Below are 13509 nucleotides of genomic sequence, written 5' to 3' on the forward strand. Positions count from 1 at the left end.
AGGAGAGGCTCTCGCTTTTCAGCCGAGGCGCTGTGAAGAGTCCCCGACGGACCCAGCCCGTGAGCCCCTCCCTCCGCCTTCCCTCCGGGCGCAGCCGGGACGGAGGAGGAAGAGCGCGCCGGGCCGATCCCAGCGCCAGGAAACGGCCGGCCGGCCCAGGCGCCAGCACCGGGCAGCCACCGCCCTCCCGCCTCGGCCGCTGGGCGGGTGGCGGCGCGACTCCGCCCCGCTGCGGGGCTGGCAGAGGCGGCTCCGTTCCGCGCCGTGACGCCGGCGGCGCTGGAACACCTGGAGGGGTGGCGGCGGTGCCTCCGGCTCGGCCCTGCCCTCCGCTCCTCGGCCGCGGGCAAGGTGAGTGCGGAGAAGGGGGCCCCGCCGGGCTCCGCGCTGGGACCTGCTGGGGAAACGGGTTCCGCCGGCTGCTGCCGGTGGCGGGCAGCCTCCCCCCGCTGCCTGCCCGCCTGCCCGCCCAGGGGGGAAGGAGGCGACGCGGCGGCCAGGCCTGAGGCGCTGGTGCCCTCCGGGTTAAAATCGGCGAGGTGCAAGATGGCATCTTCCCCCTCCCTCCCGCCAGGCGGTTATCTCATCGTGATTATTGCATTTATCCGTTTCTGCCTCCCTTCCTCCCGTACATCCTCCCTGGCTCGGTGCCCACTGGAAGCGGGGAGGATGGGGAGGAAAACGGCCGCTTCTGCTCCGTGGTTTCCGGCTTTGCTGCCGGGTTAAAATTCGGGCTGCCCGCCACTGTGACCCCGGGGCCGTGCCTCTGGTGCCTGCGCAGGGTCAGGTGCACAGCGGGCACCTACAGCTGGTGACACTGGAATAATTGTAACAGAATACTTCTCATTCGGAGCTTGTTTTGTTTGATCTCGATAACCAGACCTGCATCCATCACACTGGTGTGTGAGTGCTGTCAATCTCATACATTGGGTTAGAATAAAAAGAAGAAAATTAGTTAATCAGTTTTTAGTAAGAGGAGAGTGTAAAGGGTGCTGTGGTCTTTTCTTAGCTTGTAGTGCTGTGTACACATTCAGCACCAAGTGTAAATAAGTCTCCTGTCACCTGGTGCTGTGGGCTCAGGGCCTGTATGAGTCCTTGAGCGTTCAGTTTTGCCTCAGTGCATCCAGTTCTGATTTATAGCTGAGAAAGACAATCTCAGAGGTGCACCGTGGAGTCCCCTGTCCCAGATGACACCGTGTTGATATTCTGGAGCTTGGTGTGAGTGTTGTTCTTCTGTTTGGTTAACTACCATTTTCCTTTATCCACAAGCCTTGCTGTAGAGCAAGCCAATAATTTGTTTCTGGGAAACACCTGTTCAGGTTTTTCATTTGTTTGTTTTCCTTATGTTTTATTCGTATATCTTCCTCCTTGAGTTTTGTGCTAATTGGATCTAGTTTAATTTGGACTTGCTCTTGTTCCAGAGCAAACTTTGTGAAAGTAAGCTGTTCTGGTCCAACAAGGCTGTTGTTGAAAGTGTTTGATCACTTTTCCAAAGCGTTGGGCAGAGAAAGTAGTAGGCTGGATTTGTTTATGGTCTTTCACCTGATTTCCCTGTTAATCTACTCTTTTTCAACTCTATTCAGAGTTCCAGGGAGTGGAAGTTCCTTCTGATAGTGTTTTCTTCCTGGCACTAGCTGAGGAGCTGCAGTTTTGATTCTAGTATTTAGCATGAAGTCTAGGAACGTCTCATTTAGACGTTAACGTTTTGAATACCCTATTAGCCTACTGGTTTAACCTTAGTGACTTTATGATTTGAGATTTATGCTAATACTGATACAAAAGGAATTTACCGTAAAGCTATGGGGATCTCTTGTGTAGTGAGGTGCCATAACTGGTAAAACCAGTTGTGTTTTTCCCATGGCAAGTTTTATCTGAAGGTGATGTGGCAGTTAAATGCTGTCAGATCTTGTTTAAAGCTACCTTACTGTTTAAGCTTCATATGTGAAAGTTATTTCCAGAAGGGTTCAAAAGACAGCGTAGTGAAAAGTCGGTTGCTTGCAACTGGAATTTGCCTGCTTCTTAAGAATGAAAGAAGTGTTTTTAGATGAAAGATATTTCCTCCATTGTCTTCATGAGAACTGAGATTCAGATATACATACTACTAAAATTTTGCAAATTCAAGAAAATCAGTTCTCCATATGGAGAATTAGTTCTTTACACTTTTTTTTTTTTTTTTTCATAAGATTATATCACTGTAGGAAGTAGAGGCTGAGAGTCACATATTGCAAAGTAAAATTCCATTTGAACCCTATTACAGGGCTGTTTGGTTTTTTTTTCCCCTTTAGTAGTCTCAAGTATGCCTGTCTTGCCCATTCTTCTGTTCTGCACCCTTTACAAGCCTGCTAAATTGTTCTAATGATTTCCCAAGTAACATTTTCTGGAAGAGCAGAATAATAACAGCTCTTGTCACTCTTAAACTGGTGCTGAAAGCTTTTGGTATGAGTTGGCAGAAAAATGTGCTTGTATCTCAGCTAATGCTAAACATCAAGAAATATCCTCAAAGACTCTTTCATACTTTTTTCAAAGTCTTCTCCAGCAGCATGGCTCTGAAGTTGGTTCTTCAGGATGTTTTGCAGCTGCTTAACTATAAAATCACTTTAAAGACACAATTATGCCGTGGGATGTAGAAGCATTAAAATACAAAAGCCTGGAGAGTGCAGAATGTTAAACAAAGAACCGTGTAGTCAAGAGCAGTGGAGACATTTGACCTTTTGCATGTTTCTAGCAGTAGTCTCACAGTAGCTTTTCCTGCGGCTATTGTAAGCCATGGCAAAACGAGGGGCATTTTGACCGGTTATGCAAGCGTTTACGTCAACTTGGGAACTGTCTGTTCCCAGTCACTGAAACAGTGCCCAGGTCCATCCTGTGAGTAGCTTCGTAGGCATCACTGCTGCTTGGGAAACATTCAGCAAGTGTGCCAGGCTCTGAGAGCAATAAAGCACAGTTTGAGAGGGCTGTGCATCTGTCAGGGATATGCAGACTGTATTGATCGTGGTCTTGACTCAAAGTGTAGTGGAAGAAGATCGCCTCTTCTTGTTTTGCTATGCATGCTATACCTGTTTTGTTAATCAAATTTCTTACCACTGAAGTGAAAAGATCTCGTGAGGAATTATAGAGAAGATTATTTTTCCTGTTCTCTACCCTTGCGTTGTTTCCCCTCAGGTATAATAGCACTGCTTCCTGACATCTGCACTGATGAAAAGGAAAGAAAGAGGCAGACTCTTGAGTGTTGACGATGTCAGCAAATAGGGCATCTAAATGAGAGAGGTGTTGGTTTGAACTTTAGAACCATATTTGTGACAGCATAGGTGTGAAAAAGGTTTCGTGAGTTTTTGTACATCCTCTGCTTTTTCCATCTGTTCTACAAAGGGAAGGGTTCCTAACATTAACACTCTAGACTGGTTATGGGTAGAACGTGTCAGAGAAACTGTCTTCATATTGTCTTTTATAAACTATGCACAGCAGGTGTTCCATATGGCACTTTCTTTAATAGTATTTGGCCACTAAATTTAAAAATATCACTTTAAAGCTAGAAGAACAAATGCATATTACAAAACAATTGGATAATAATTTCAGGGAAATGAAGTGAATCTGCGTTTAGAGTGAGATTAAATACTGGACTGCATATATCCCCAGTTTTGCTCATTGGCAGAGTGATGTTAGACCCACTACTCAACTTCTTCCATGAGACACATACAATACTTATTTACAGTACTTACCTGGTTCTTTTCTAAGGACATTCTTTGCTCAGTGTTCTCGCAAATATAAATGGAAAACTAGTAGTCAAGTGGAAGCTTCCACTCAAGTGGAACCTCAGGCTGTTGCCTGAGGACAAGCTGATACTATTTGCTGTTCTTGTATTGTTTCACAAACAGCTTCTGAAAAATCAGTGTAATCAGAAGTGGTTTAAAATGAGTTTTACGTGTGTCTAAATATCTATGTCTTTCTGTATATAAACAGTGAAAGATTTGTGCGCAGTTTATCTGGAAAGGACTGTTGTTTACTTGCTGATCAGCCAACTGTGAGTCAAATAGCACTTATTTGAAATATTTTGCTCTGAGACTACATGTACCATGTTGTGACTACACGTTACCATTCTTATGTTTTTGAGATAAAACACTGTTTCTAAGAATTTATTTTTCAGTTGTTAAAAAAACAAAAAAGCAGCTCTGTTTTTCAATTCTGTATATATTGTGCTCTGAGAAGATGGAGATTACCCATGCCTGTAAATTTATGGCTTAATACTCTTTGGTATAGTTCGCAGGCACATAGTACCAATATTTAAAAAAAAAAAAAAAAAAAGGAGGAATGATAGCAATTGATCTGGTCCTTGCACTCACATGGGAGCAAAAATAGGTTTAAAAAACTCAGTGATATTGTCACATTTTCACATCTTCATGTCAGTTGAAACTTATCTCTGGCAACTCTTAATACCAGAAAGCAGTGCAGCTCAGATATATTTATACTCAATTTCAGGGTATTAGTGCATGGTAAACTTCTAACGTGCAAATTTACTGTATTTATCCACAACTGTCTTCTAGTAAATTATACGTATTGAGAATAGAGAAATAAAAAAATTCAAATGATTACAAAAGAAATGAGGCACTGGCTGTCATCCTCAATTTTGACTGCATCAGGAAACTAAGCAGAGTAATTTCCTATTTTAATTGTGCGTTCTGCAATAATTATTCCATATTAGAAGCATAATAATTGTTTTTAGAATAAAGTAACTCTTAGAGTACTCAGTGAAGTACCTATTGGTCATCTGCCTTGTGTAGAAATTATTAACAATCAGCTTAATGCATAGTGAAAGGTGGGTCATTACATACTTAATGTTAATAGTTCTGCTAATTTTGCTGGGTCTGTTGTTTGCAGATAGGTTCCCAGGCATTGCTAAAAAATGAAGATCTAGACCTCCAGATCTCTTCATACCTTATGTGTGACTTCTGATGGTTCAAATCCTTAATCACAGAATCATGGTCATTTATTGTGCCCACTTTTGTTACTGTGGCTTGTTCTCCCTGCAATTGATCAGCCTGAAAAAGACAGCAAAGAGTGCTATGTAGGCTCCAACTAAACGTAAAATGGGCTCCAGTTTCTATTTTGAGTGCGCTGTTGTTGGCTGGTTGGTTTGCTTTGCATGTCTAGTTGTGTTGGTAGTATTTCTTGTCTTGAGATCTTAACGGATCAAGACAAACGCATAAATGAAATGTTAAGTTTTTGTCAGTCTTTTGTAACCCTCATAGAGAGAAAGAGGAAATGGAGTAAATCATATCAATAAGTGTTAGTTTCAGAAGTGTTTGCAATGAAAGAGAAAATTGGTTCCAGTGGACTCGCATCACGTGCCATGTCCCATGCACAGTGTTAATCAGTGTGCTGGCCAATCTGTTTCCCTGATGGTTTGACTGACCATCATGAAACCCCAGTTCTAAGAGAAGCCAAGTAGAGCAGCATTCTTTCTGTATGACTTAGCCATGTAGTTTGCGTGCCAGGTCAGAAACTACCATTTCTGTTTGCTCAGGGAGCAGTAGGGTTCTGGTTTGATTGCTCCCAGTTGCTCCTTGGAGATTCTGTTAGCGGTCTGTGCAGAAGTTTAGAGTTGTACTGTACCCCAATTATGTGGGGGTTAAACAGCATGAATTTCTTTCACTCTCATAACCACTCAGGTGCTGGAAAACATCAGCAGTCCTTTTCTGTGTAAAGCATGCTGCTTCCTGGCACTTCTGTTACAAATGCATTCAACATCTTTTTAGATGTCAGCTCCTGAAGTGGATTGAAGGAGTAATTGTGTTTATACATCTTCTCCCTCATAAGACTGCAGATTCTTCTGGGAAGTTGGGGATAGTACATAAGATGTATCTGAAGGCAAAGGAATAGGCAAAAAGTTGTAGTGGATGGGAGAAACTCTAGTGCCACACTTGCACAACAGTTCTGCAAACTTTCTGAAGTAGTAAATAAATGCATCAGTAAGTAGACTAACAGAATGAAAGTGCGGATTTAAAGCTAAGCGTGGATGATTCCGCAGGATTAGAACATCAGTGGTGAGTGTTAAGAGCTTTAGAGGAAAAATTAGATCTTGTCATTTGTCATATCAACATTAACTTATTTTATCTGAGTTTCAGTGGCAGCTAGTCATGCGGTCAGACAAATAATTATAACTATAAGTCTAGCTATGTATAATCTTGATGCTGAGTGCCTATATAGACCCTGACCCCCAGATTTTGCTGTTTCCATGTGCTGACAATGTGGCTAATTCAGAGCCATAGGCCACTCTGTTTGATTTTGCTTGCAAAAGGCAAAGTGATGCATGATTTGAAGCTCCTGACTCATTGGGTCTGTGTGTTTGTAGACAGATAGAACTGGGACCTGCCTAAGCTTCTTTTTGCAGTGAAAGACCCATTTCCTTGATTCGGTTTGATCACAGCTCTCAGGGAGCAGAGGAGAGGAGACAGGTTGTCAGCCAATAGCTGTTGAAGAGCACAGATGATATTGCTTCCCTCACCTAAGCAGATCACAGATTTTCTTCTCATTGGGTTATTTTACATAAATGAAACTAACACTCTTTTGCATGTAGAACTCCAAACAATTTTTTGTTTTTGTTTTCTCTTGTTGTTGTCTAGTGGTACTGTACAAATTATAGTTATTAAAAGTTTATTGAGAAATTACTGTTTTAATACAAATGCTTAAGTGAATCAACTGCAATGCATGTTTCTTCCATGTTTGTACTTATAAGGCATGGGGACTTTAAAGTGTGGAGAGTTTGATGGAACTAGAAAACCTTCAGAACACTTCAGCTGCATTGAGAGGACAGTAAACTGAGAGCATAGTGCTGATTATCAGTAAAAGTGCAAACCCATCTGTCCTTTCTCATGGGCACATCATATCAGGCTTGCTGAATTCTGCTCTGCCTCTCATTCTGTTCTTTCATTCCTTTGCTTCTAGATGCATCTAAGAATATACTGTTCAATTAACTGCCATCCTGTGTAACTATGTTAGGTCAGTTTTAAATGCTAAATTTCGTCTTTAGATCAGCACTTGTAACAGCTGTGCAAGGATTTGAGGTCATCTCTTAGTTCTAAGAAGTTGTGATTGAATCCCCACTGTTTTAGATTCAGTCTTCATGGTTGAAAGATTCCTGTTTGTGGTCTCTTGTTGCTTCCTGCTTTCTCCTATAGAATCTGTTGACTGAGGATTAGTATAAGAGCTACGTAAGCAATGCTCAGCAGAGAACAGATGTTTGAATGGGCAGAAAAGATTTATTTAAAGTTCCACGTAACTGAAAGAGCATTAATATCTGAATTTCACCTTGCTGCATGATGCTTCTTAATTTTTCTTTTCCAGTGAATGTTAAATGTTTCTGAGTAATGTTAATATAATAGATAATATTGTTCAGCTCTTGGGAAACCAGATAACCCATGCTGCAGCAAACACTAGTAAAATAAAACTGAAAAAGAGAAGCAAGGCAGGCACACAGAGAGCATGGAATGGAGGGGAATCTTAGGGAATGCTAAAGACTTAATTATTCGAAACATCAAGCTAGCAGTTTCCTTTTTGCAGAGAAGAGTGTTGGCGATCTATTGAAATGGTTTGAGAGGGTGAAAGAAACAGAATTTTCCATGGATTTCCATTTATCATGTGGAACAGGAGCACCATTTGCAAGTGAATTCCTTCCAGCAACATGGCTACTAAAATATCGTGTAGGAAAGCAGTGTGATGCAGTAGGCCAGCAATATTATAAAGTTCTTAGTGCATTCCAACCGTTTTGGCTACTTGTGTAAATACTTTGTGGGTAAATAGCCTACAGCCCAGACAAACCACCACAGATGCAGAGATGCCATGGCTGGCTGCATGCAGGGCAACCTTGGTTCCAGCACGCCTTGTTAGCTCTGGCAGCATGCAGTGTGAACGCAGCTATGCTCCTTCCAAAGCCAGGCTGAACTTAGAAACAGCTGGGTGCTATTTCAGCATCCAAGCCAGTGACTGTGCCAGGCCCAAGCTGCCAGGATGCAGGCCTTTCTGATGCCAGTCCACATGCAGGGGATTGCGAAACATAGTGTTGAGGCCTCCTGTAGCTTTTCAGGGCCAGTGAGGAACTTTAGGGGTTCAGCAGGGCTAATAGGGCCCGGCTCTGTACAGAGATGGGTGTTCCAGCACTGTGATCCCTTGTCTTCCAGGTAGATTCCTTGTGGATCAGGCCAGGCTTAGGTTTAAAACTGAAGCTGAGGTAGCATCTGTGTGTCTCAAAACACTAGGTAGCACTTCTAGAATGAGCACAGTGTGAAGAAGACATCAGATCCGTAACACCTATGCTTGCTGCTGTTTTTTTCCGTATTATTCGGAGTGTCCCTATCTTTTGTTAGATGTCTTTCACAGAGATAATGAATGTTACACTGCTCTTTATCATTAAAGGTAATGGAAACTTTCTGAATGAAATGTTTTCCAGTGGGGTGATGGATGCTATTTTTTTTCCAGGTCAGCATAATATTGTTTACCAAAATACTTTTTAGTCTAAGAGTCTCTCAAGTCAACTTTCCTGTGGCAAATTAAGTTCTGCTTTATATTTGAAAGTACATGAAGACATAAGTTAATTTTGACTGCAGTTCTCAGGGAAAGTACATTTGCAGTTGCACTCAGATAACAAACACAAGAATTCCTGTAGTACTACATCCAGCTACGTCCAGCACAAGTAAATATTCCTATGTTTTCCTTTTTGTTTATTTTAATGTCTTTTAATGTGTTAATTAATACTGTTCTCATCTCAGTAAAGCTAAACTGTGATGCTAAAACATGAAATGAAATTAGTATGCAGTCCTGTAAATATCTCAGAAGTGTATCTAACTAACAAGTAACAAGTTCTGTGTAAGTGAAGATCATGGGGCCCAATCTAAGTGCAGTTTTGTGGTCTCGATTAACAGCTAAAAGAATTGCAGAATTGTAGCAGACGTTCTGGTTTTCCAGCCAGTGAGAGAAGTGAAACTCAGCTGAAACATAACTGATTTCTTTATGAAAGTTCCTTGAGCAACATCTGAAATGAATGGTATCAAGGAACTCTTTGTGATGGATATTATAGGTGATAAACCACAAACTCAGTCAAAAATCACGTGATTCTTTCTGAGCAACTACAGCTGTTTTCACTCAAGGCCAGCACTCACTGAGCTGTCCCTACAACCTCAATACTCATTCATACCAAAAGCTGATTCTGCATTGGAAATAAAAGTGACCCAAGGACTGAGCTTCAGCAGTGTGCTGCTTTTGGTTCCCGCTGTTGAGCTGCTGCAATCTCTCTGGCAGGCTTATGTCTATATCACCTAGAGGTCTCTGGGACCCTTCTCTCTCAGTGTGATTTGAGTGATACTGCATGCCAGGAGTATAGCAGCCAGTATAGGTAAGACTCCACCCTACACAGCCATATGAAACTGTCTCATCAGGCCTTGAAGCTTCAAACTTCTTATGTGCCTTCATGTCACACAGTGGGTCCAGAAGCACATGCCTTCATTTTCATACCACTAACACAGTTTTCAGGCACTTGAAACTACAAAAATACTGCACAAAGGGCATAGAGGTGTGATGTAGGACTTGGAATGCAGCTGGAAAGTCCTCAGATTCAAATATAAGGTCAGATATTCAGGAAAAAAGAATGTGAGCTGTGCTTGCAAAATGAGAATTCAATGTCACCTTATCTCTTCTTTTTTTTTTTTTTTTTTTTTTTTTAAGGTTGCTGGTTTCTAGGAGAGTAAGGTGAGTGTGTACAGTATTTAAGGTCAGTGCCTTAGACCTGTTCCCCTTGTTGATAGCTACGCTTTGTTCCATATCGTGTGCGTATCATTTTACCTGGATAGGTTGTTCTTTGCTTCCTGTTAAACCAAGCATGCTGCTCAATAACTGAGTCATGGGTGTGTAATCAAGCCAAATCCTGTGTTCCTATCTCTTGCACATGTTGACTTAAGGAGTACCTGTATTTAAACAATAAAGTCGAGACAGCTGTTAGAAAACTGGAATTAACATTGTCTATGCTTTGTAACTCCGTAAAAACTAAAGCAAAGACATGCCTGTTGCTGTCCATTCTTCATGATGTTTGACATGACAGTGCTGTAAGACAAACAGTAATCCAAAGCAGTTCTTTCTTCCTCTCTGTTTTTTGGTCATTGACCTTACCATTTAGCTCTGCTTGGAAGGCAGGGGTTATGAATTTTCTCACCATCTCTCCTGCAGCTTATGAGCACTTCACAAAAATTCAATTTCAGGAAAATATCCTGCTCTGTTATAATCTTCCAGCATCTTATGGAACTTCGCCAGGAAGTTTCACAGGTACAGAGAACAGAGAGGCTAGAATCCAAAATCTGAGATTTGGCTCTGTTTGGCTGCAAATGGGAGTACATGTGCTTCACAGTTGCAGGAAGTTCTCAGGTTTGCATAGCCGTGTCCGAATCCCTGCAATCTGTGCCAGTCCCATTTCATTTCAGTGCTTGCCATACTGTCTTCAGGCAGTACCTTGTTAGCTATATTGCCAATCATGATTCCCCATTGTAGTCCCTGTTCATTCTCTCCCAGATTAGTGCCAGAGAGTCTTCTCTGGAAGTAACAGAGGAGATGCCAGGTGCTGTTTTCTGTTATGTTTTTGTTGGTTTTTTTTTTTCTCTTTTTTTTACAAGAAGTGTCTGGCTTGATTTGTAAATTTCGCCTAGGAGGAGTGTGCTCCATTACTAATGATGTGCATGCCATCTGAACAGCTCGCTGAGTATCCAAACTGGAAATACTAACTTCTAAAATTTAAAATCTAAACACATGCAAATCATATTTCATTTACTGGAATTATGGTGCCCTTCTGAGAAAAACTGTCTGGTGGTTAGATTTCACATCCATGGCTCAAGACACGACGAAGCTAGTTTTTCTCAAAAGTAGATCAGCAGGGCATTGGTGAAACAAGTAGCTGAACTGCATTGTGACTAAAATTCTAGGGGGAAAAAAAAGTTTACTGAGGATTATTCCTAACGTAAACTTTGGGCTTGCTGAGTCAAAAATTGCTTAATTTATGCCAGGTAAACTTATTTGTTTGGAAGAGTTGCTAAAATATAAAAGTCAGCAACACCACTTAAATGTGTGTGCCATAGATGCAGGTGAGAATTGTGTGTTACGTGAGGAAAGCATTTGGTCTGCAAATGGAAAAATCTTCTGTCATAACATGATATGCAAGATGCTACAACATGGTGTGGAAAAGCAATGTTTCTGTTGTCTAATGTGAGAATTGTATTTTAAAGATATTTGTATTAACTGATAATTTCTTATTTATTTAGCGTCTGAAGAAAATAAGAAGCATGGATGGTCATAAGTAGTAAGTGCCTTGATCATTTTTTTATTATTCTAAAGAGGTAATGGTGTTTGGTGTGCTGATTTGTCACTGCCCGAGTCTATTGTGCGTTATGTTCTGGCATCTAGTATTTATATGATTGCTAGTAGATATTTTATTTAAAAAGAATAAAAACAGAAAGTGATAAACTGCCAACTTCCTGAAGAATGGAAAAACAAGTGAATTGACTACAAAGCTAAAAATTGTATGCATTAAAAATTTCCTACCTAATGGTAGGAAGTATATATGCCATCTTATTTCAAGAGATGTATCTGTTATCAACAACCAAATAAAACTAGATCATTCTTTTAGTTATTTTTCTCATTGTTTAGTGAAACCTAAGTATACCTGTGATTGTTTGACATGAAATCCAAATAAAAATTTTAAAAGATGTTGACAAAAGCCTACCAATAAAAATTATCCACTAAATATTTCATTAGATAATGAAAGCTTTACGTAGATCACTCTGGAAGTAATGCTTCCTGTTTATTTCCATGGAAATAACAAAGAACATAATAATGCTATTTGATTGAGCAAATTCTCAGCTATAAAACACTAGATCTCAACACAGTCACCACCAATAGCTCTGCATTTTCACCAGAGATGAACAAGCACCTGCATGCCATGCTCTTAAAAATCTGCCCCAGCAGAGATTTTGCTACTGCTATGACGGTGTTACTGATAGGAAAATGTTGCTCATGCAGTCCAACTTTCACGGTACTACCAGGCACTATTTGGTCTCCATGAACATTCAGCATAGACTCGATGAATGTTATTGAATGTTCTTATTTTTCCACATGGAGGAATTCTGTTCCACACCATTGCTTCATATGCACTTCCATATCAGATGCTATTTTGTCAGACTGCCTCTCTGCTGCCATCTGTCTCATGGCAGCAATATGTAACGGCATATTGCTGGGGAGGTACAACCTCTACTGCCATACCACCAGCATCCGCCTCTGAAGACATAGGCTGACATATTGAAAGGCACTGATAGGAGGCACTGATTTATGAGCAAGCCTTGTATAATCACATTAAGAATAAGCAGGAGCCAGATATTTCTCCAAATGACATTAGTAGTTGAATTTGTCTGTGGTAGATGATTGCGTTCTTCATCTCTCTCCAATTTCTTTATCTGTTTAATTCAGGAATCTCTATTAATCCCAGAACTATTTTTTTGTGATCTTGCATTAATAGCTCATTTTTATTCTTCCCTGCATATCATCAGAATTTCCAGTGATCTCAAACAAGGCAGCTATTAAGGGAGGTTGACATCAAATGAATTATGGTGTTTTCTTCAGTTGACCAGTGAACTGAGATACCAGTTATTTGCACAGCTGCAGCATAGATGAAGGCACACAACTGGCACGTAGCTAGGGCCTTAGTACTGCCACATAATTGGTTCAATTTTACTTTATTTATTTATTTATTTTCTTCTTTAAGGTAATATTACACTGTTCTTACTAGTTAAACTATTATATTCAGCTTTCTCATAATGCAGGGGGATTTGGCAAGGATCTAAATGTCCTTGTCATTTATTAGGTATTGTAAATTTTGTCTTTTAGAGGTGCAATATCAGTCAGGTCAGTATAGATTTGACCTGATTTGGTAGGCTGAAGTTGCCAGAGTACGTGTAATGATTTGATTGTGCAGAACTATATATGAAATGTCATGTTTGGCATGCATTGTTTATTTTGTCCTGTAGCACCAAAGTCTTTTATTCTAAGCTTAGTAAAATTCATAAATGAAGCTATTTGGGCTGGTGCTTGGGCAGAATTGAATGAGTGACACCTTTTTCTTTTTGTGAGAATTTGAGGACAAAGCCAAGAAATGCAGTGTATGTATGCATTTTGAATGTTGTCTTTGCTCATTTCCAGTTAAATTTCTTATCATCCATTTGGTGATTGACTGCCTCTTAATTCACTGATTAGAAATAATTGAACCAAGAAGCATATCCCTGTCAAACAAAGTTCCTTTTAAAGTTACTGTAACTGTGTAGGGTAGCACTGCCACCCTTTTTAGGAATATGTGCACCAAAGACTTTAATTTTCCTAGTATTACATTTTACAAGCCAATTATTTCTCATGAGCTGCAGTGATTTTGCAGATCTTAATTTATACAATAAGGGAAAGGACGTATACTAATGCAGAAAATAATAGTGA

The 13509-nt window shown here is 40.6% G+C and overlaps 1 protein-coding gene across 3 annotated transcripts in view; it reads left to right on the plus strand.

Moving 5' to 3' along the window:
- The first annotated feature begins 265 nt into the window (after nt 1-265).
- The window catches only part of ICA1 (islet cell autoantigen 1), a 67920-nt gene continuing 54676 nt past the window's right edge, over nt 266-13509 (plus strand). For all 3 annotated transcript variants that reach the window (XM_042816995.1, XM_042816996.1, XM_042816997.1), the window contains exons 1-3: nt 266-351; nt 9715-9738; nt 11295-11332. In XM_042816995.1, coding sequence (XP_042672929.1) covers nt 11316-11332 — 17 coding nt within the window. In that variant the 5' untranslated portion in view covers nt 266-351; nt 9715-9738; nt 11295-11315. The remainder of the gene's footprint in view (nt 352-9714; nt 9739-11294; nt 11333-13509) is intronic.

Source organism: Centrocercus urophasianus, unplaced genomic scaffold (genome assembly GCF_019232065.1).
Source record: "Centrocercus urophasianus isolate 14NV4802_14NV808 unplaced genomic scaffold, USGS_Curo_1.0 seq_16, whole genome shotgun sequence".
In the NCBI taxonomy this organism is placed as follows: Eukaryota; Metazoa; Chordata; class Aves; order Galliformes; family Phasianidae; genus Centrocercus; species Centrocercus urophasianus.